The following is a 23154-nucleotide window of genomic DNA, read 5'->3' as shown; positions in this document are numbered from 1 at the left end:
GTTGGTGTTTTGTGAAAAAAAAATTATGATTTTATGATAAAACTTAAAGTTCCCTAACTTGTGGTGTTAAGTGATAGAACTTCTCCGGGGAAAGATTAAATCTGCTCATCTTCTTCTTCAAGACCCCAAGGCTCAAAAGTGCAATAAGCCATCAAATGATATATAGTCAGATTGAGGTCGGCTGAAACACAATTTTGTTTTTGTTGAGAAATGATTTCTCCCCTATTTTATTAACGAAATCATAGCAGGGGTTCAGAGCAGGATAATAAAACCAGAAACCCATACACAGCGTAAACATGATTTTAGAGCCTAAAGATTACATGACTCTACACATGGGCTTTAAGAGTTTTTCGAGCACAGCCAAACTGTGAACTCAGGCTAATAGAACTGGTGCTAGCTCTTCATCAGCAGCTTCAGGCCAGACTGGAGAGCGTTCACAACACGCATGAGGACTGAAACACAACTGGCATGAAGAACAGCATGGCCACGCCTTTTTCGCAAGATTGTCCGCTGTTTGACCTTTTTCCTGATATAAATGGTCTTTCGAGCAAAGAAACGCAACTTGAGCGGCGCGAAATCAATCCATACCAAATCGCAGAAGGCCACCTTGATTTACCCAATGAATTGAAAGTGGTAAGCCGACCTCTACTCCAACGCGAAGAGAACTAGGACTCTCGGAGAGCAGTAGTTTGTATGTCGCCCGATTGTGGAAACACTCAGCCCAGAAAATATTCTTCTTCCCGAGCATAAACCCTATACGGGAGTTGCTCTCCCACCAAAACGCACAGCCGCCGGTCGTGCTGGATAGTCGATCTGCAAGCCATGGATCACACGCAAGCCTTGCCGGACGACGCCATAGCCGCCATACTACGCCGTCTCGAGCTGCGCGACCTCGCTGCCTCCCGCTGCGTGCGCAAGGCGTGGCACGACGTGGTCGACGCCCACCGGCTGCTGCTCCCCCACGTACTCCCCAACACGGTACACGGCCTCTTCGTCAACTACATCGATCACGGCCGCCCGCACTTCCTCGCCCGTCCCTCGGCACGGCCCATGTTCGACGGCAACCTCAGTTTCTTGCCTGATCACCGCCGTGGAATAATTAACACGATGGTGGATCACTGCAATGGCATCTTGCTATATCGTTGCTGGACGTCTTTCTACGTCGTCAATCCTGCCACCAGACGGTGGGACGCTCTCTCCTGCGAATACGGCTACTCCGATGAATACATTGTGTTTGATCCTGTCACCTCTCCGCACTATGAGGTGTTTTCGATCCCACGTGTGCCTGAGAAGGTGGTCCGTCGCAAGTCTGAAAGGCTCACGAAAGTAAGTGCCTGTTTGACAAGTTTAGTGTCACGGGAAACCGAGAGATCAAGAGGTCCGCGGGAAGACTTGCACGATTTCATGGAGTGGCCACCATCCGCATGGACGCTAAGTGTATTCTCATCCAGCACAAGACAATGGCAAGAGAGGTCGTTCGTCCGTGAAGGCCAGGCTGCAGGGACACTGACTAGTGTACGGCTAGATCCCGAGGAACCCATATGTAAGTGGTGGGGGGGACCGAGGTGGCGGTACGGTGCGTACTGGCAAGGATCACTCTACGTGCATTGTCGTGGTGCGTTTTCTGTCAGGTATACATCTCATAGCGCATCTTTGTAGAGTCATTTTCTGTTCTTCAATTAGTAGTGTCTATGCTGTATGTGAACGTTTCTACAAGCCTTGCATCACTATAACCGTGACATTGTTAACATTTTAGCTTGGATGATTTCGCATATGTGTAGGTTCTATTTGTTAGATTGTAAGTACCAAGTAATAAATGCGCCAGTAGATACCAAGGATGCGATGTACCTTGGGAAATCGGAGCAAGGAATATACCTTGCAACGGAACACATTGAATATAAACTTCAGGTCTGGACCCTCAATGAATCAAGTGGGCAAATGGAATGGGTGTTAAAGTACCATATTGATCTTGAGCCATGGAATATGATATGGTTGCGTCATCTTAAGGGTTTTGAAAAAACTTGGACTTTAGGTGATGATGATGCCGATGTCAACGATGATGATGGCTATGATGATTATGATGATGATGATTATGATTATGATGATGAAAATGAAAATGAGGAGGAAGAGGATGATGATGATGATGAGGAGGAGGAGGAGGAGGAGGAGGAGGAGGAGGAGGGAAATGAACATAAAAATGAAAATGAAGAGGAAAAGTATGATGAAGAAGTAGGAGTACCGAAAGAAAACAATGAAATGGTGAACTGCGAAGATTGCGAGTGGAACTCTGATGATGACAATGTTCTAAATATAGAAGATAGTTATGATACTTGCTCTAGTAGCATGTCTTTCCTTGGGTTTCACCCCTACAAAGAGGTTGTTTTCTTGGCATTGTCAACATTTGGGGGAGTGGCCTATCATTTGAAAAGCTCAAAAATTCAGTATCTAGGCGACCTGCGCCCAAAGGATTACTATCAAGCACATTCAAATGGCTTGTACGAGGCCTTTCCGTACACTCCTTGCTTGCTTGGGGAGCTTCTGGAACACACTACAGAAACTCGTCGCAGAAATTAGAGCATTTATACATAAGAAATGACACCCTGATGTTTGGATCCTCGGTTTTATTTTTGGGTATCGTCTCTTTCAAACTGCTCCTGTCTTTATGTTATGCACTTGTGCTCCTTATAATATAGACTATTATATCTTGTAAGGTTGTATTTAAGTGCCAATAAGTGCACCTATATACTTTCTGCATAGGTGCTTGCATTTCTCTGGTTTCTTCATGCTTATTGATCACTCCTCGAGGTACATAAATCGTCATGCTCTACTGAATTCGAGTTCATTGTGCACTCTTTGTGGTATTTGAGGACATACTGTGCACTTGTTTTTTGTGCTTTTGCAATTCAGAAAGCATATTTTAACAATGAGGTTCAGCCTTGTTGGGTCCATGATGATTCACTTGGATTGGATGGATGGTGCGTGGACGCTTTATTACAGTGACTTGCCCGTGTTGTGAAAACAGCTAGCCCGGGATCAAATTGATGGATAAGAGCTCACCCCAGTGTTTGCGCTTTTAGTTAGCCATAAGTAGCAGCAAGGCATTCTATTATTTCTGTAGCTTTCAAGTTTTGGACCAAACAGTTGTTAGGTGTTCTGTTAGATCAATATATTGACATGGTGGAAAGTATGTCGAGTATTTGGTTTACCAAGAATATTTGGATTCAGCTTTCACGAACCTTCTCTCGAGTGTTTGCTCTGTTTCTCAAATGAACCTAATAATATGCAAAATATCTGTTTCTTTATCTAGTAATTCCAGATATAACCAAATACAGAGTAGCATTATATTTTCTTTAAAACTAAATAGTATTATGTTTACAACCGTATCATATAAAAAATAATAGGATTATAGTTTATACACTCTTACCATGGTGTCTAATGTTGCGAAGCTTTTTTTTCGAAATGGGGATAAAACCCCGGCTTCTGCATCATGATGATGTACATAACCTTTTATTAATAAGTCTCGAACTCAGTAGTTATTAGAACTCAAGCATCATCCAGAACTGATATAAAAATCAACCAGCGAAAAAAAGTAGAACATACTATCACTACACATCAATGTTAGCCGCCTAGTATGCCCCTTCGGCGAAAGGAGGGCTCATAGCTGAATCCAATATGACATCATATGAATAACGTGCAAGAAGTGAAAATACTGTTTTTTATTAAAGATAATATCATTTCACACCCTCCATGTAAACCAACATAAAGCAGAAACCCCTATTCAGATAAATGCCTTAGACTGTCTATCTACTCCATTTAATATGTTGCGAAGCTAAAAATGCATTTTTTTTTTCTGGTTGTCGTTAGCATTACCTTTCTATTATATATGTGTAGTATATGTTGGTAGTTTGGGAGCCTAAAGGAGAGAATATATTTGGTTTTGTTTCATCGGTGGAGTTCCTAGACTAATATCTTCTGTAGTCGGATCTTGTTGCTCTGGCCAACTAACTAGCTAGATTTCAGAAGGGAGTCCCTGATGCGGGGTGGCTTTCGGACACCTCCACCTCAAGACCGTCAAGTGCAGCCCCGCCTATCGTCGACGCTACACCATGGCCAAGGACTCCCCCAAGTGGACCAACAACACAAACCCCCGCCATATATGTCAAGGTGAACTCTTTCCTCTCTATGGTTGACCTCAACACCAACTTGAATGGTATGCTACCTCATGCCTATCATCATGGTGTCCATAGGTGCCGACATCGACAAGGACCAAGAGAGAAGGAACTCCCATGGTGCAAGGAAAAGAGAAGAAGAAGAAGGAAGAGGAAGAAGAGGCGGGAGGAAAAGGCTGGCCGGTTCAGGACCCGGTCGGACCGGACCCACAACCGGACCATCCGGTCCCAGGCCCGGTCAACCGGGCGCCCAACCGGATTTCCCTGCATCGTACCGGAAGGCAACCGGACGGAAACTTGCGAAGTTTCCGGTTGGCGCTCGGTCGACCGGCCCCAGGACCGGACCACCCGGTCACAGGCCCGGTCTGACCGGACCCAAACCGGATTTCACGGGACTGACTCGACCGGAAACGGCCCAAGTCAATCAACCGCATACCTTTTCGGTCCAAGTTGCCTTGTACCTCTATATAAGCACCTAGGTCATCCCATTTACCCCTTAGACAAGATTTAGGCTTAGACATGAAGTTGAGCTTTGTCTCCCTAGGGTTTTATCCCCTTTGTATTAAGGCTACCCTTGTTGGATGTATGGATTTGTGAGTGTGAGATTCTAGTGCTACCCATTCTCTCTCCCACTCCTAGATTCATCTCCCTCATCAATCTCTCCGCTCGGAATTCTACCGCGTGTCTCTTCCGGGTTGATTCTATTGGCGTGGTCCATCGAGCCACGGGGTAAGTATCGATTGTATCGGGTTGGTGTGCGTGCGTGAGTTCATCGTGTTCTTCGTGTTCATCGTGTTCTTCGTGCTCTCCCTCTCTTCCTCCTTTGGATTTCGGGTCAACCGCAAGATCGGGCCACAAACGGGGTCTTAGACCACATCATATGGTATCAGCAGCCTTTGGTTTCCGCGGATTTGACCCCCCACCCACCCAATTTCATCTCTGAAATTTTTTCCCCAAAAATCCCCAAAAATAGCCCCAAATTGCCTCTTGACCGATATGTGATTTGGTTGCGTTTTGAGTGGTTTTGGTCCATGGATTTGGTGTTGGAGTGCTTGATCTACTATCTCCCCAACTTTTAGCCCCCAATTCCATCGTTTCCCTTCGTTTTGGTCGATTTGGCTTGGTTTCGCTCAAGAACAGGAGAGAGAAACTGCGCCCCGAGAAATCCGGTCAACCGGGCGCCAACCGGGCTGCAGACCGGACCACCCGGCGCCAGGGCCGGTCCAACCGGGCGCCAATCGGGCCAGAACCCGGTCAACCGGGCTGTAGACCGGCCAGGCCGGCCCAGGGCCCGGTCAACCGGGCGCCAACCGGGCGCCACCACCACCACCACCTCCGCCAACCACCGCCGCCCTCTCCGCCACCGGCAAGCACCGCCACCCTCCCCAAACCACCGGGAAACATCACCGCGGCCCCATAACCTCAGCCGCAACCGCAAGAGCATCGACACCACCACCACCGGCTTACCACCGCCACCACCGCCAAGCTACTTTGACCGTTTTCTTCCGCTAACTTGTGTTTGCTTGTTCCGGTTTGAGTGCCTTGTTTGTGATACTAACCCGCAGCTCCGAAGCAAGCGACGACATCCGAGGCACCCCGGACTTGCAACCGTACTCTTGACACCACCGCCTTCATCGCAAGTTGTGTGTTCATCACCGCCTAACATCTTAGGTATAACTTGCATCCCCATCTTGTAACCCCTCTTCTTTTGCGATCTATCCTATCGAGCATTGCTTATCGAGTGTTGCGAGACATTGCACGTGGCCCCGATTGTGAGGTGTGTGTGTAGTGTGGAGTCAAGCTTCTAAGCAAAACTCGTGTGGCAAAATAGCAAAAGCGAGGCTAACGCTAACATAGTGCGTGAAAAAGCCCCAAAAACACAAAAAGAGTGCAAGTCGCACCATACATCCATACATACAAATACAAAAGAGTGTCAAGTGCTACCATATACAAAAGAGAAAAAGCTTTTAAGCAAAAGAGAGATAAGATAAGAGAGGCCGCGTGTGAATCTTGTTGTCTCTTCGTTTGCAACCAAAGCTTTGATCTCTCCTTGTGTTAGTGTGACACCGAGCACCTTTACATACACTTTTCCGCTCATTCCTTGGTCGCACTAACCCCGTTCATCTCGTGTGTGCGTTCCATATCCTTTCCGTGTTTATAGTGATCATCGCTTTGACATTTGAATTTTTGGATTTCACCCACTCTTGACAACATACTTGATCTTGGATTTCGTCTTTTGGCTTTCCACCATACTCACCTAACACCATATTTGCTAGCTTTTGCGTGTGCTTTTGTGTGAGTACCCGATACAATTGTTCTAACTCTCGGTTTTGTTGGATCACCCCAATCTTGTCATACCACGGTAAGGTTGCGGGGTAGTGTTCTTCCACTAACATACACCATATAGATCTTGTCTTGCTAACATGTATAGCGACGAAGAAGATACGAAGGAGTACACGGAGCACTTCGAGGAGGATACCTCTTCAAGCACCGCGGATGTGGAGGAACATGTGGAGCTCGACACCGACTATGGCTCCACGAGCATCACCGACATGACCGACATCGAGGAGCTCTACATCGACAATGGCTCCTCAAGCATGGACGACATGGTGGAGCACCACCTTGAGGACGACATCGACGAGCACTACATCGAAAATGGCTCCTCAAGCATGGACGACATGGTGGAGCACCACCTTGAGGACGACATCGACGAGCTCTACATCGACAATGGCTCACCACTCATGGACGACATGATGGAGCAACACCACGAGTACGACATCGACACCATGGCGGAGCCTCACCTACGCTCCACGATGAGCAAAGACGATGCTCCCAAGTACACCTACGTCGCCAATGGAGCTACATATGAAGATAGAGGACCTCCAAGATGGCACCATCATATGGAGCATCAAGAGCGTCCCCAACATGATCGCCATCGACACACTTCTCCGAGCTCCACAAGGCGCCACCATGAGAGTGCTTATGCACAAGATCATCGACATCAAGGACATCATATGGAGCTTCAAGGGCGTCCCCAACATGATCGTCATCGACACTCTTCTACAAGCTCCACAAGGCGCCCCAAGCAATATGCCAAGTCGCATGAGCCATCATCTAGGCATGGCAAGGACCGTCATCGACTCACACCATCTCATGATAGTCGTCGACCACTACCACCTCATGGTCTACATCAACATACGTCACCACATGAGCTTCGCCGCCACAAGCCACTTCATGATCACCATCGACCAACATCCCCCAAGGATCTTCGACGACCCTCATCAAGACATGGTGATGAAGCACGACGACGAGAGCCTCGACATGAAGGCGACAAACACCATCATAGGGTGTCTACCACGCCAAGGATGGCAAGCGCACATCGCGCATACCTTCCTCATATGGCCACTTCCACCTCTTGTGCCACCACCACAATGGCCCCTACCTCGTCACATGCCTATGGACTCCGATGCTACAAGTGCAAGCAACAAGGCCACCCTCCACGGGAATGTCCCAATCTCCTATGTGAGGTGTTCAAGGCCAAGGGTCACGTGGCATGGCAATGCACAAAGCCAAGCGCCAAGACGCGCTACTTCAACGAGCTAAATGCACAAGTCCCCGAGATGCCTATAGCGCCCACACTTTAAGATGGAGTTGAGCATGGTGACCATGGGATTCTCCCTTCACCTATGGAGGCGCATGGAGTTGAGATGGTTGAGCATGGGAATTTCCCTTCAACCAAGGAGGCGCATGGAGATGAGAAAGTCGAGCCTACTCCTACATGCTTGATCGATGAGTTGGTACCAATCCCATGTGAGCATGAGAGCCACTTAGCCCACTTGAGTGAGAGTGATAGTGAGTTGAATGACTCCCACCCCATATGTGAGTTTGAGTGCTTCCATTTGGAGGACATGAGTGATACACTAAGTGAGTTGAGAGAGGTGGATGATAGGTCCATGGAGGACATCGCATTTGCTAACACATTAACCTCTCCCTCGTTTGTGTCTTCTTATGTTGCACTAGGTTCCACGGAGGACGAGTTCCCGATCATGGAGACGATGTACATGGTGCATGAAGATGATGATATCTCACCATGCTTGCTTCAAGATGAACATGTCGACCACATGGATCCTCCTACTTCCACAACACCTACTTCAAATGAGTCGGCCTACAAAGGTAACAACATAGGTGTTGATGATGCCATGATCTCACTAGTGGACATGATGAATTTTGAGTGCATGCATGATCTCGATGATCCATTTGCTACTTCACATGCTACTTTCACTTTCCCATGTGATGCTTTGCTTGATAACATTGTTGATCATGTGGAATTGATTGATTGTGATACCATGACCATGCCATGCTATGAGAGCTTCACATTTTCCCCGCTTGCTTGCAATGATAATGATTATGATAATACTTGTGTTGTGCCACCCTTGATGAACACTTGCTCTTTACATAGGGTTGTCGACAACAATGATAACATGTTGAACATGCTTTGCCCAAAATGTTTACACCATTCCATGATCCTTGCATCCAAGATTGTGAACAATTTCTCTTTCTTATGCTTGGTATGCAAGAATGCTTATTTCATTGTCCACGAGATGGCCCCCATAGCCTTCTCACTTGTTGATGATCATGAGTTACCACATGCCATGAATGCACCTTCTTGCCATATGCACCATCGCCATGCATTTCATACTATCTTGATTGACACTAATGGTGATGTGCACAAGACATGGAACATCATGATGGATGATGTGTTCCTCTACCATGCACACACGCTTTTTGTTTTCTCTTTTGTGTGTATAGGTACCCGAATGACAACTTCCACCGCTACGGAGCATGAGCTCATGAAACGCGCAATTGAGAGCTACCCCAACAAGGACGAGATACATAATCCAACCCATGGGATTCACGCCAAAGGGTATGTTCCCAAACGCCTTCGCCCTCGTGTGTTTCCGGCTTGTCTTGTCGAGCTTCCGGTTTGGACCAATGCCTCGTCACCTCTTTTGCCTCTTATGCAACATATCTTGACACATCTTGTTGGCACAATGGTTGTTGTATCTCTTGATGCTATCATCATACACTCCGAGAATCTCAAGGACCATGTCATACATGTGAGAGACACCTTATGCATCTTGTGCCACATGTCACACAAAAAGTTGCTCTTCTTTGGATTTCTCATTTCACCTATGGCAATTGCAATTGATTCTTTGACACTTGAGGATATTCATACTCGGCTCACGCCAACCATACTTTCCCAAGCTAGAAGTTTCCATCTCTTTGCCATTGCACATAACAATTTTGCCCAAAATTTTGCCGTCGATACTTGCCTTTTGATTGTTCCATTTGTTTGGGACAATGCTACACATCACATTTTTGACACTTTACAATGAAAACATTTACATGCACAAATTTTTGCCCTACCAAATTTTGGATACATCGACACTCTTTTGGTTCCCATTTTTGCCAAATGCCTCTTGGAGAAACGACTTGATGCTTCGTATTTGATTGAGAGCCTCTTGTTCGCCGATCACCAAATTGGCATCCACAAGCTTTCCATTCGCAAGTTGTTTTTCCCCAAGTTCTTCTTCGACCGCGACTTTGTCCATCCATTACTACATGGGAGAACCGTCATGGCCTACATCATCGTTGAGGGGGAACAAGAGTCGAGGACGACTCTTCCCCAAGAGGGGGGGGGGGGAGATGATGCGGGGTGGCTTTCGGACACCTCCACCTCAAGACCGTCAAGTGCAGCCCCGCCTATCATCGACGCTACACCATGGCCAAGGAGTCCCCCAAGTGGACCAACAACACAAACCCCCGCCATATATGTCAAGGTGAACTCTTTCCTCTCTATGGTTGACCTCAACACCAACTTGAATGGTATGCTACCTCATGCCTATCATCATGGTGTCCATAGGTGCCGACATCGACAAGGACCAAGAGAGAAGGAACTCCCATGGTGCAAGGAAGAGAGAAGAAGAAGAAGGAAGAGGAAGAAGAGGCGGGAGGAAAAGGCTGGCCGGTTCAGGACCCGGTCGGACCGGACCCACAACCGGACCATCCGGTCCCAGGCCCGGTCAACCGGGCGCCCAACCGGATTTCCACATCGATCTTGGGAAGGCAGCGGACGGAAACTTGCGAAGTTTCGGTTGGCGCCGATCAGCCGGCCCCAGGACCGGACCACCCGGTCACAAGCCCGGTCTGACCGGACCCAAACCGGATTTCACGGGACTGACTCGACCGGAAACGGCCCAAGTCAATCAACCGCATACCTTTTCGGCCCAAGTTGCCTTGTACCTCTATATAAGCACCTAGGTCATCCCATTTACCCCTTAGACAAGATTTAGGCTTAGACATGAAGTTGAGCTTTGTCTCCGTAGGGTTTCATCCCCTTTGTATCAAGGCTACCCTTGTTGGATGTATGGATTTGTGAGTGTGAGATTCTAGTGCTACCCACTCTCTCTCTCACTCCTAGATTCATCTCCCTCACCAATCTCTCCGCTCGGAATTCTAGCGCGTGTCTCTTCCGGGTTGATTCTATTGGCGTGGTTCATCGAGCCACGGGGTAAGTATCGATTGTATCGGGTTGGTGTGCGTGCGTGAGTTCATCGTGTTCTTCGTGCTCTCCCTCTCTTCCTCCTTTGGATTTCGGGTCAACCGCAAGATCGGGCCACAAACGGGGTCTTAGACCACATCAGTCCCATTCCACCTCTTGGATACTCTTATCTCACAAATATACTTGGTTTTAGAAGAATGAAATTAGGATTCACTTTGAGATCCAAGGCGTTCACTTTGGGATCCTAGGCGTTTTTCTTTCGGTTCAGTGACTTTTCATACTACCGCATATCATGGTGCAAAGGGGCCTTTAAGTAAGTACAGTAAGTTCTAGTCAGCTGGATTAAAATAGTATATTATTGCTTAGTTGGAGGAGAGAGAAGGAGAGTTGACTCTTATGCAAGAGGCATCTCTAGCACGTGCTCCTAGACACTTTGTGAAAGTGAAAGGTGAGTCATACATTGATAAAGTACTACTCCCTCTGTCCATAAATAGATACCAAAAATTTATTTAAATTTAGATGTATCTATCCATTAAATCGTGGCTACATACATTTAAATTTAGATAATTTTTTTACATCTATTATGGCTAGAGGTAGTACATTTTTATAGCTAACTATTGTATATATTGTCTTTAACTTGGTTATAGATGATACGAACACTTGGTTTATATCCAGCAGCTGGCTATACTATTGAAATTGCTTTTACACTGACTTGAGAATGAACGGTTCAGATTGGCCACGACCTCTGGATAGAACGTGGGCCCACAGTCAGCCGCACAGTCCCTCCAACAAAAGGGGATAACGTTCACCCCCAATCCTCCTCCGGCACCCGCTCTCCCTTCCTCCTCCGGCCCATGCGACGGCACTGACAGCTTGGCCCGACTGACCTTCCGATGGCCGCCGCCACCGCCGCCGCGCCCGGCGCGCTCCTTCCCCACGCACTACTCAGCCACCGCTCGCCTCCGCCGCCGCAGCTCCTCGCGCTGTCCTCCTCCTTCCGCCGCATCTCCGTGTCCGTCTCCCATCGCCGGACCACCCATTTAATCGCGCACGCAGACGCCGGCGCAGGCGCCGCAGAGCCGGAACCCGCGGAAGAACCTGCGCCGGAGTCCGAGGATGCCGTTGCGTCAGCTGACGCCGAGGAAGGCGAGGCTGAGGCGGCTGTCGCGGTGGCCGAAGAAGAGGAGGAGCCGGCGCCCAAGCGTAAGCCCAAGTTCGGCGAAATCATCGCGGTAAGCATCTCGTGCGCAGGCATTGCATTTTAGCTTTGGGGGAATGCAAGCCGCCTCTCAAGTTCGGCGAAATTCTTGGTGTTGGAGGAAATGCAGGGAGCCAAGCAGCAGGCCATTGCATTAAAATGCGAAATAGTATTGTTATCTATATGAATAGTATTGAGTTGTGGGCTGAGTTCCTGGTAGCGTAGTCTCTCGAGCACCATTGCATTATGTAGTGGTACTAACATAGGTCGTCGACTAAGATAACAAGGATAACTGTCTTTTTTTTTTTTTTTTTTTTTTTTTTTTGCTGAGGGTTCAGATAGCTTGACTGAGAGGAACGTTGCCTTTTCTGGAAGGGTTTGCTTATGGATAGAATTTAGGATTTTTTTTTCGAAAAGGAGGTTGAAACCCGTGGCCTCTGCATCAAAGTGATGTACATAGCCTTTTTATTAATAGATAGAAATTACCATGCAAGCCTCTTTGTATTGTGATGAGGTTGCTAAGAAATCATTTGTGCATGGATGCATTGGCTTGGTTTGACGGAATTTGGTGGTTAATTGGGTTTCTGTTTGAGAGTGTTTTTTCTAAATCCGAGCACTTTTATACATGTCACTTTTGTTACATCCAAGACCATATTGGACCACATGACATTGATATTACCATTCTTTGAATTATTTGATGCCGCAGATTCTGAACAAGCAGTTCATTGAGGAGGCTGAGAAGGTGAAAGTACTTCCAGATCTGAGGCCCGGTGACATCATTGAGCTTAGAATGGTGAGATTGGTCACCACTCTCGTATGTAGCTTTCTATTCTGTTTCAGGGTTGTTAACATCTGAAGCAAAATATTGTTGCAGCAACGACCCAACAAGAGGAGATTGTCACTCTTTAAGGGCATAATCATTGCAAAGCATAAAGGTGGTGTTCACACCACAATCCGTGTCAGAAGGATCATTGCTGGTGTTGGAGTTGAAATTACCTTCCCTATGTAAGTTTGGTTTATGTTTTTCCATTTAATACAGATAATACCACAGGCATCACATGTGTGAAATTGAATTCCTATTAAAACATATTCCCTCTGTCCCAAAATACAAGGCATATAAGTTTAGTCAAAAGTCACAACATCTTCTAAGTTTGACCAAGTTTATACAAAATATATGAACATCTAGAATACCAAATCGATATCAGTAGATTCACCATAAAATTAGTAGGGTTTGACTTTTGACTAAGCTTATACGCCTTATATTTTGGGATGAGGAGTATATTGCAAAAAATTATGTGTATACACTCTATCTAGAAGAAACTTGGAATATGCCCATGTCTCTCTATTGGCACACTGATCTTTGTCATATCAACATCTATACATGAAACTTTTGGGGCCTTTGGCATTCACATACATGCTATGCGGATATTCTCTCGGTCTTGCAATGTTCACCTTTAAATTGGTTTGAAGGGTTATTTTATGGAATTTATAATGAACTGACTACCCAAGATAGTTTTCTAATGATTAAGAAATCATGATATGTTGACTGTAATATATGAGTGCATATGTTACTTTGGATTTTCCCTTTGAAACGTTTCAAACGTTTTAAGCATTATTGCTCAAAATGCATTTCCTACACACAATTGGAGAGGAAGATTTACAAAACCGAGTAATTGCTGCATTTTGGAATCCTTCTAAGAAGGATTGGACAGCTACATGTAGGAGTACATGTGAAACTCTGTTTGGCATTGACATTGTTTTATTTCTGCACTCTGCAATTGCTGAACTCTGTTTGGCATTGACATTGTTTTATTTCTCACATCTTTATCAGTATCATACATGTGAAACTTTAAATTGAGAAAAAACGTTTCCAGTTACTCAACTCATACCAGAGTTTCTATCAACCCCATTAGAGAAGACCTGGTCGTTTCAATTCTGGAAGAAGCTAAGTTGTGGATGGTTGCTGGGGCAAAAGCACTTCGTCGCCTACCTCTGCACTCCAGGCCACCTGATGGCGCGGTAGTCGGGGCCCTCCCAGGCTAACAAATGTTAGCCTTGTACAGTTTTTTTGTAGATTCTTCTTCTTTTCGCTTTCTTGTTTTGCTTAACCTTTAGTTCTTTCTTCTTCTTTTTTTCGCTTTTTTATCGTTTGTAGCTTCGCTACTCTGGTGTACCACCCGCTTTCTTTGCGGTTTTCTTCTAATACATAAAGACACACGCTTTGGCGTGTGTTCGAGAAAAAACTCATACCAGAGTTGTGAACTTACGAATGTTCTAGATTCTGCAACAAATTTCCCTTCATATTGCTGCTGTTGAATGTGCTTTCCTGCAATTATGTATTCTTGTAAAAAGAAAATAGCTGAGTGGTGGTTGACCTGTTTTCCTTTCGAAGAAAGGAAAAAGCTTCCATCGTCTCTTAAATAAAAATTATATAAGCAGTGACCCTTTTATTCAAGCACTTGCTAAATTTTATTTTGCATCTTTGTTCGTCTCAAAATAGAAATGCTTGAAGATCAAATAATGTCCAGAAGTTCTACTGTTTATAATTCATGCATTGAAGTGTTAATTACTCGCCTATACATCTTATTGCAGATACTCACCAAGGATCAAGGAGATTAAAGTAATCAGGCGCAAGAAGGTGAGGAGGGCAAAGTTGTACTACCTGAAGCACAAGCTTCCCCGTTTCTCAACCTTCAAGTGAGATTAGATACGACGGCGGAAGAGCATCTCACACTAGCATGTCGATTTCTCCTTGGCAAATGAGTTTTGGCGTTCTTATTCAGATCTGTGCATTCACTGTAATCACTGAACCTCAAGCTGAGTAATTTTTACATCTTATCTGTTTGGCATATATGTTTTCTTGCAGTGGAACTATACTTTCTTCTGTGTGTATAAAATCTCTATCAGCGCTTCGTTATGATGTTTATTGCGTCCTTTTTCTTATTCTCAGCTACCTGCCAACGTCCCAACTGTTGGTTAACAGTACGTATGCAGCTATTATGAAAGAACAGTTGTTACAAGATAGTAGGTCTGGACTCTTATGTATTAGTAGTTGACATGATGAGGTGTACCCCTAATATAATAAATAGAAGGGTTGAAGTTTTCTGCAGTAGTGGTTGGTTTGATGAGTCATATCATATCAATTTTCTCTCCAGCTTAGGAAACTTGTATCCAGGGGGTACGCAACACTGGGTGTGTCTTTGCCGTGCCATTGCTTGCCCTTGGAACTCAGATTGCTTGCCCAATTGAGAAACGCAATAAAAGTCTCACTCAGTTGGCAATCTGTATGGCATGGAAGCTAGATGTAGTTATTTTTGCTGAAGCATCCTCTTGAAGGGTTATCTATAATCATCTTACTTTAGGGTCAAGCCTATTTGGTAGCATCCAGATCCCAGTTTTAAGTCAAGTATTGCTCTTGTGTTTCTTTAAAGCAATAATAATTGGGTCCCGGACTGTTCATTTTCTTCCCATTCCTTGACCTTTTTCCTGATCTTATCCCTAATGGCAAAAACTTGTTGAAAACTTCGTCAGCTAGTACTACTCCTAGCCATTTTCTTAAATATAATCCGTGGAGCTCCTACCATGAGTAGAATAAGAGCACCAAATATTGCAATTATTTGTTGAAAGGAGTACAGAACGAAATGACAATTTACTCTAGTCAGACAAGAATATTCTTCAGATTCCCTTTTTGTAATTCTTAATGTACCATGTCGAATGCTTAATGAATATGTGGACCTATTCTTCCAAGGTGAAGCCACCTATGGCGAACATGATCTCCTTGTTCTCTAGATGTATGAATTTCGCTGATGGTTTACATGGAACAAGGCAAGAAAAAAGTGTATAATTTATTTTGTTTGAGAGAGGCAACCCTATTTCCAGTGCATTCTAGCTAAATAGGCTCCTAAAAGATATCAATAATAATAAAAACAAGTGCCAAGTGTCCTTGACAAGAACACACGAAGTAAAGTAACACAAACCACCAGCCACCAATAAACTAAGATTAAAATAAAAGAAGAGTGCTGTTCACTCGAAAAAAGGGGGGAAGAGGAAGACGTAAACTGCCACGGGCCCAAGAAGTGAGTGCTGCCCCGTCAATGTCGCCGGGAAGCCAAGAAAGGCAAAGCGAAGGCATTCATCCATTCATTTTCCCTCTTTCTTCCTCCTCCGCCCCTCCCTCCCCATTCCTCCTCCGAATCGCTGCTTAATTTTCACTTCGGCTCGGTTCCTGCCTTCCTGGAGAGAAAGGTATGGATCCTCTGTTACCTCCTCCTCTCTCTATCTCTTCCAACCAATGCAGCGGTTGATGCGCATCGTGGCTTCTTCTCCGTTCCTCATCAGGTGCCGCAATGGGGGGAAGCGGAACGATGATCTCGGTTTACCCGGACGACCTCACCTTCCTGTGTAAGTTCTGATGAGTTCCTACGATTTTGTTCTCATTTTCGCAAAGAAAAAAAACAAGTAGATTAAACTTGGTGGTTTTCCTGTATGTTGAATTCTTGTGCGTAGTCGAGCTGGACAAGCCGTGCTATTGCAATCTCAAGGTGGTGAACAACAGCGAGTACCATGTCGCGTTCAAGGTCTGTGGCATTTCCATTTCCTGATGATGCACGACTCTGAATTTTCTCTTAGCATTTTGGTGAAACTTGGTGACAAGGTTCAGGCTTGATCAGACCTTTGTCTCTTTTCCTTCAGGTCAAGACGACATCTCCGAGGAAGTATTTCGTCAGGCCGAACGCGAGCGTCGTCCAGCCGTGGGATTCTTGCACGATAACAAGTAAACAAAAAATTCCAGTTTTCCCATTTAATGTTCGTGTATCAGCCCATGTTTCTTCCTAGACATCTTCACTTGGTTCTGATATGCATATGCATCTGCCTTCTTTTTGGGGGCTATAGTTACCCTACAGGCACAGAAAGAGTACCCACCAGATATGCAGTCCAAGGATAAGTTCCTGATTCAGAGCACCAAGGTGGCTGCCAGCACCGACATGGACGAGATTCCCCCTGATACAGTAAGCATAGAACTACATAATGACCGGTTTCTATGGTTTAGTGTTGCATTGTCACCAGGATAAAATGATTGGCAATTTTACGAATTATAATCCATCTTAATATATTTTTCAGTTCAACAAGGATGGTGATAAGCTGATCGAGGAAATGAAGCTTAAGGTTGTTTACACGTTGCCTAGTGGAAGCTCAGAAGACTCTGGTGTTACATCTTCAGGAAACAGGAGCTTCAGGCAGGGCAATGATGATCTCTCGGTGAGACTGGCTAGCTCTATTATCTATATGTAGGAAACATGGGTTTTGCTAATAAAATTTTAATACAAAGGCTAACTATACTTCACCTGTTTACGCTTTACCTTGCAGATGCTGAAGAATGCAAGCCTTGATGAGGTAATGCGCTCTATCCAAACAGAAATTTCATGCTTTTATTTGGAAACTTAACCAAAACCCTGTCAGCAAAGAGATTTCTCCTGATGAATTCTTAGAAAGAATTATTCCACCGTTTTAGTCTTTTAGACATGGCAGGCTTGAATCCTCTATGGACTCAGTAATATTACGTTACACACTATGAGATACTTTCTTGTGATATGCCATACAAGTAATTCCTTGCTTAGGATAAAAAATGCAGAAGCAAATTCACACTGTCTTTGATTATATAAAATTGTGAAAAGAGCAAATATGAGAAATAGGACAATGTTCAAGCAACCATCAAATCATGGTTGAAATTAGCATAAAGTTGAGCGTGATAAAAAGGTACCTATACTTCCAGGCCGGTCTCATAATTGGGGTAGGAATTGTTGCCCTATGTGAACTGGCCCTATGTACTAGTTAAATGTGCACTGGGACCAGAATTTGGATTTTTTTCCCCTTTTGTCCATATGGACCAGAGTATCTTCCTTTATCCTGATTGAATATCCAAAGTAAAACTTTTTTTCAGAAAATCTTGATTCTACAGTGTGTCTTTAATGAAATGTCCTCTTTATTACAGTACTTCTGTACTTTATAATCAAGCTGTTACTAATAAAAATATATTTATGATCCTTTTGTCCTTGGTACTCAGTAAATTGTGCATTTTTTATCCAGATCCAGGCAATACAGCGTCTGAAGGAAGAAAGGGATAACAATCTTCAGCAAAATCAGCAAATGCAACGCGAACTGGTATTGTATATTGACCTTTTTCCGTTCAATTTCGTTTCTTCTCACAGTTTTAGTTCATTTCTCCTAGTACATTAATCATATTAACATTTGGACTTTTATGCTCTTGCTTGTTTCGTGCGGAAATACTTTTGTGCTTACACGTCGTGCTGTTTGAATTCACCCATAAAACTGTAAAATGCACATAAGTTCCATTAAATTATTATAGTACAAGTATGAATTTTGAGCAAATGCAAGAGAATGTTTTTTATCCTTGATGAGCAACAAGTTTATAACTGTGTGATGTGTGGCTATTCATATTTTTATCTCCAATTAGAATATAATGCCTGTGCATCATTTTTTTACTTGTGATAAATTACTATATTGAATATTTTAGCAAAACAAAATGAAATCAAATATTGTTGTGTTTTTACCCTGCTAGACCATTTATTTATCGAGAGGGCACAAACTAGCAAACCAAGTCACTATCGCATTAACTAAATATTTGGGTGAAACTAGGTTGCCAAAGGGCAGTGAACCAGTTTGGTTGACTTTGTACTATGGATGTGCCATCGTGTCTCTATTGGTTCAGTACTTTTCTGCGAGCAGTAAATATGGTCGACTTAGACTCTGATGTAGCGGACAATGACCAGGAATGTGAGGTGATTGTGTTGGTTGGCATCAAAGTACTAGCATAAGTTCTTCATGCCATGTCCATGTGTGAAATGCTGATTATCTACATATACTTCCTCGCGTATATATTTTTTTCTCCTAAATATACAAATCTAAATGTTTCAGGACGTGCTGAGGAGGCGTAGAAGCCGCAAAGCCGACGCTGGTTTCTCCATAACCTTCGCTGCTTTCGCTGGGATCATAGGTATCCTTGTTGGGCTCTTGATGAGCCTCATCTTCTCTTCACCACCAGACGCGGCCTAGATGTGAGGATTGAAGCCTAGAGTAACAGTATTCAGCTCAGTTTCACAATGCCTTGGGGAGGAACATGGAAATGATACTACTCTAGTTTCAGCTATGATTTTTTGTTCTTTGCACTGTAGGTAACATGCCTTACCACAATGGGTTTGCAAGTTTTAGCCTGTGTTTGTTTTGTCTCCCATTTGTATTTATTTTCCACTATTATGTAACTTTTTGTATAATTAGTTTGGCATATATCAGGAACAAAAATGTATGCTTTCACCATTTAGAAGTGTAAAGGCGGAAGATAACCGAATATCTGCTCTCTTGTGACTCTTTGAAATAGCAATCTCACCATGGATTAGAAATCAACTTGTCATCCCTCATCCCTCGTGTCACCTCCCTCCAGAGGCTACTAGGATGAAACCCTAGCCGCCCAACCGCCACCCTTTCCCCCTTCCCCTTCCCCTTCACCTCGTCGTCCCCGGCGGCAGCCGCCGGGTAACCCCAAGGCTGCCCGTGAAGGGGATGGCGTGGCCTAAGCGCCTCGTGGCCATGGTGCAATGCGAGGGGCAGTGCTCGGCGGCTGTTTGGAGCAGCCCGGTGGCTTCGCAGGAACAACGTCTCAACAAGGGGTGTTGATCGATCTGCGGTGCATGGACCCTAGAGTTGCACTCCAGACACTGCGGCGGTGGTGCCCCTCCACTAGGGATGTTTGGCCAGGAGATTGCTCCTTGTGGCGGTGCCTAGGGAGGCGGATCATGGGTTCCTGAGCCTAGGTTCATTGTAGGAGGCGAGTGGCGGCCGGAGCTTTTTGGCATCGACGGTGCTCGATGCGGGAGAGTCGTGGCCCTCCGTGGGCTGCGGTTCGGAGATGGTTCGTCGGAGTTGAGATGGTGCATCCACCGGTGAAAGCTGGGCCCCGACTTCGGTCATGGCAGGCGATGGCAGTGTCTATGCACCGTTCTCTTGTTGAAGGCGTCATCATTGCGGTCTGCTTCCACTACACTCGAGTTGCTTCCGGGGGGAACACTAGGTCTGGGTACCCCGGATCGGACTTGGGTACACAATGGTTACTATGAGATCACCAAACGATATCTCGTAACTGGGTAACTATAAAAGTGTTCTTCATACATATCAGAAAGTATGTCATAGGTCTACATTATGTCGTGAAGGGAATTAATAATCCGGTGATGGAAAGATACACTTTGGGCCTACTCAAGCATTATGATGTTCCGCATCATCTAGCCAGACACATGGCTAAATCCTTAGCCAAAAGAACATCGATAATACGAAACGACTAAAAGAGTACATGCGGGGTAATGAGGGTAATATAACCGTTTCGCCTTGGTTGTGTAAAGTATCGAGAAGCAATACCAACTGTTTATATCCGTAATTAATACGAAAGATTCACACCATAAAACGTGTTATATGTGAAAACCATTGCGGTTACCAAGTGCTCAACATCGATTATTGTCGCAGAAGTGTTCCAGACATGTCCACATATACCCAAACTCATAGGATCAGATATTTAAAAGATTAGCGCCATTTAGAATGCGAGTGCAATAGAAGGTATGAATGAAGTAGTTCCGAAAGTGGTTCAAAGAGTCAGTATATTCTGGAGGTGTCTGGAATACGTGTGAGAGTGTTCGAAATGGTCTCGTGCATTTATGAAATGTTTTGAAACTTTATAGAAATATCTCATAAGGTCTGAAATCACAGGGGAAGACCCAGAGGCGAACCATGGTCCAAGGGCCGCACGGGTGGGGGAGCAGTCCATGTGGACTACAACTCACCCTTTGGTCGGTTTGGGGAGGAGTCACCCGCCCCTAGCCGCCAGCATCGGGAGGTCGCCATCGACACCACCACCTCTTATTCTCATAGTGTTGCGGACTGAAATGTTGCCGGATCTACATGTTCCCGCTTTTTAGTTATGACATATTCGACACGGTTACGCTTCTCTCGTACATGTGGATACCTCGGCGGTGTTGCCCGTGCAACACTGGATGTGGGATCATTTGAGGGATAATACATTTTGTTGCGACTACATCGATAGTGTCATCAACAATCCGCTACGTGATACCGTCGTCGAGGATATGTAGCGTCGCCTCCCTCTCGCGCATATGATCTTGTTTTATGCACGGTATATTGTTTCCTTATGTACCGTGTTCCTAACACTAGAATGGTCGACCGTATTGACCTAGTCTTAGTATGTAATCCTCACTTTATCAATGCATCCATGCTCAAGCATCACAATTTTCGGAAAAAAACTAATACTTACCCAAGTTGCTTATCACGAAACATATGTGCGAGTATTCAGCGTTCATTATACAAGAGGTCGATGCTCATGAGCTTCTACCCAAAAAAGATTTGAAAATGGACAATCTTTTTTTTCGAAATCCAAACAATCGTTTTCTAGAGCATCTGCAACAAGCGTGTGTTAGCGCTGGACGTTAAAAAAAATTTACAGCACCGTTTTTCCAGTTTTAGGCACCGGAAAATTTAGCGCTTCGATGTCAAGCGCTTCACCAGGAGTGGTAAAATGCAGAGCTCGGCTTGGTTTTGGCGCTTGATCAAATACAATATGCAACCACATAGACACAAACAATGAAATATATGGGAGACATAGTTCAAGAGCAAGACATAGTTTAATACCACCAACTAAAAGAAACATAGTTCATGCAAAAGAAAGTAGTAAACTATCGATGATCATTCATCATCACCATCTTCTTTTGCACCTCCATCTTGTTCTTCATCTTCATTTTAAACTTCGGTTGTGTGTGCATCATTGGAAGTAGAATGAATTGGAGAGGATGGTATGAAGTCATCATTGGGAGTAGGCATGGATGGCATTGGAGAAACCATTGATACGAATCCACCCGGAGTAGGCATGGATGGGATTGGAGCTCCCATGGCATGCATTCCTACATTTCCTCCCATGGAACTCATCTCTCCCATGGAACTCATGCCTCCCATGCCTCCCATGGTAGTCATTCCTCCCATGCCTCCCATAGTACTTATTCCTCCATAGCCTCCCATGCCACCCATGGAACTCATTCCACCCATGACTCCATAGCATCCCATGGCTCTCATGGTACCCAGCCTTTTCTGCGCCAAGATTTAATCACGCATGAGATTGATGTACTCCTTTTGCCTCTCACCAACGTTAGATGTGTCCATCAAAAAGAAGTTCTTATCTTGCTCAATGATGCATTGATTCTCCTCAGATGCGGCCCTCTTCTCCTCTACTGCCAGCCTTCTCTCGTTGGCGGCCGTCCTTCGCTCCTCGGCCGCCACCCTACTCCTTTCGGCCTCGACATCTTTCTCTCTACTCAACTTCCTCTCCTCTATCGCATCCTTTCTTGGTTGCACCATAGCTGCCATAGATTTGTTCAAATTTTCATCTCCGGACATGCTCCTTGCTAGTTTAGCTTGTTTATTTCCAATTGGTCTTCATCATCAACACTACATGCAAATTGTATCAAATTCTATTCATCCACACAAGTACTATTCATCTAAACATGTATGTAGGAAAGAGCAGGTCCATACCTTGATGTCATATCGTCGCCCATGTTGGGGCCGCTTGAATCCAGTGCAAATGCCTCCGACTGCGGTGGTGGTGGAGGAGACATCTATGGCACCGTCGCAGCGGCAAGCACCGCGGCAATCTTCGACTTCTTCGCCCCTGTTTTTTTCTGTACTCCCGCGGCCGCCGCCGACCGCTTCGTGAATGCTTTCTTCATCGGAGGAGGTGCTGCCGGCACTAGCCCCCGCGCTTCCGGTCGCCGATCTTGGCGCCACGAACAGGTTCCGCACGAGCGAGGCGCTAGGGTTCGCCGTCGCCACCACGAGAGAAGTTGCGGCCGGTGGATCGGAGTTCACGGCAGCGGAATCCGTCAGGAGAGGAGCGGAACGGCCTGCCATCGCCGGTGAATCGCGCGCGTGGGAGCGAGAGAGGGGCGAAATCAGGAGTGCGGGAGGGGAATGGTCGAGTGGTTGCCTTTTGCGCGCTCGCCTTTTCCTTTATCGCGCGCGATGCCGCGTGCGCCAAATATGCAGCGCGCTGGGCCGCAATTTCGCATGCGCCGGGAAAAAGTAGTGCGTCACGCGTCTGCTGGAGCGACATTTATTCGCGCTGGCGCGCTAAACTGGTGGTTTTTACCGGCGGCCGCACC

The 23154-nt window shown here is 45.4% G+C and overlaps 3 protein-coding genes across 3 annotated transcripts; all 3 read left to right on the top strand.

The window, feature by feature from the left end:
- The first annotated feature begins 822 nt into the window (after positions 1-822).
- Positions 823-2574, top strand: LOC127310219 (F-box protein At5g07610-like). The gene is made up of 3 exons (XM_051340907.1): positions 823-1631; positions 1782-2008; positions 2315-2574. Exons 1-3 carry the CDS (start codon positions 823-825, stop codon positions 2572-2574), a joined length of 1296 nt encoding a protein of 431 aa, XP_051196867.1.
- Positions 2575-11531: 8957 nt separating this feature from the next.
- LOC127306878 (large ribosomal subunit protein bL19cz) lies at positions 11532-14849 on the top strand. The gene is made up of 4 exons (XM_051337578.2): positions 11532-11963; positions 12636-12722; positions 12804-12934; positions 14522-14849. Exons 1-4 carry the CDS (start codon positions 11625-11627, stop codon positions 14628-14630), a joined length of 666 nt encoding a protein of 221 aa, XP_051193538.1. The 5' UTR covers positions 11532-11624; the 3' UTR covers positions 14631-14849.
- Positions 14850-15969: 1120 nt separating this feature from the next.
- Positions 15970-19295, top strand: LOC127306876 (vesicle-associated protein 2-1). The gene is made up of 9 exons (XM_051337577.2): positions 15970-16174; positions 16268-16330; positions 16436-16506; positions 16622-16703; positions 16823-16938; positions 17051-17188; positions 17297-17323; positions 18017-18091; positions 18866-19295. The coding sequence occupies exons 2-9, from the start codon at positions 16276-16278 to the stop codon at positions 19001-19003; spliced, it is 702 nt and encodes a 233-aa protein (XP_051193537.1). The 5' UTR covers positions 15970-16174; positions 16268-16275; the 3' UTR covers positions 19004-19295.
- The last annotated feature ends 3859 nt before the right edge of the window (positions 19296-23154 follow it).

The sequence above is a fragment of the Lolium perenne genome, chromosome 6 (genome assembly GCF_019359855.2).
Source record: "Lolium perenne isolate Kyuss_39 chromosome 6, Kyuss_2.0, whole genome shotgun sequence".
Classification (NCBI taxonomy): domain Eukaryota; kingdom Viridiplantae; phylum Streptophyta; class Magnoliopsida; order Poales; family Poaceae; genus Lolium; species Lolium perenne.
The sequence above is the reverse complement of the archived record's forward strand: the minus strand, read 5'-3'. Positions and strand labels throughout refer to the sequence as shown.

Excerpts from the sequence above, each read along its gene's own strand:
- LOC127310219 (XM_051340907.1), top strand. The coding sequence starts at position 823 with ATGGATCACACGCAAGCCTTGCCGGACGACGCCATAGCCGCCATACTA. Across the intron at positions 1,632-1,781 it reads CGTGGTGCGTTTTCTGTCAG|GTTCTATTTGTTAGATTGTA; the intron begins GTATACATCTCA and ends GCATATGTGTAG. Across the intron at positions 2,009-2,314 it reads ATGGTTGCGTCATCTTAAGG|AAGATAGTTATGATACTTGC; the intron begins GTTTTGAAAAAA and ends TTCTAAATATAG.
- LOC127306878 (XM_051337578.2), top strand. The coding sequence starts at position 11,625 with ATGGCCGCCGCCACCGCCGCCGCGCCCGGCGCGCTCCTTCCCCACGCA. Across the intron at positions 12,723-12,803 it reads ACATCATTGAGCTTAGAATG|CAACGACCCAACAAGAGGAG; the intron begins GTGAGATTGGTC and ends ATATTGTTGCAG. Across the intron at positions 12,935-14,521 it reads GTTGAAATTACCTTCCCTAT|ATACTCACCAAGGATCAAGG; the intron begins GTAAGTTTGGTT and ends ATCTTATTGCAG.
- LOC127306876 (XM_051337577.2), top strand. The coding sequence starts at position 16,276 with ATGGGGGGAAGCGGAACGATGATCTCGGTTTACCCGGACGACCTCACC. Across the intron at positions 16,507-16,621 it reads AGTACCATGTCGCGTTCAAG|GTCAAGACGACATCTCCGAG; the intron begins GTCTGTGGCATT and ends CTTTTCCTTCAG. Across the intron at positions 17,324-18,016 it reads AGAATGCAAGCCTTGATGAG|ATCCAGGCAATACAGCGTCT; the intron begins GTAATGCGCTCT and ends TTTTTTATCCAG.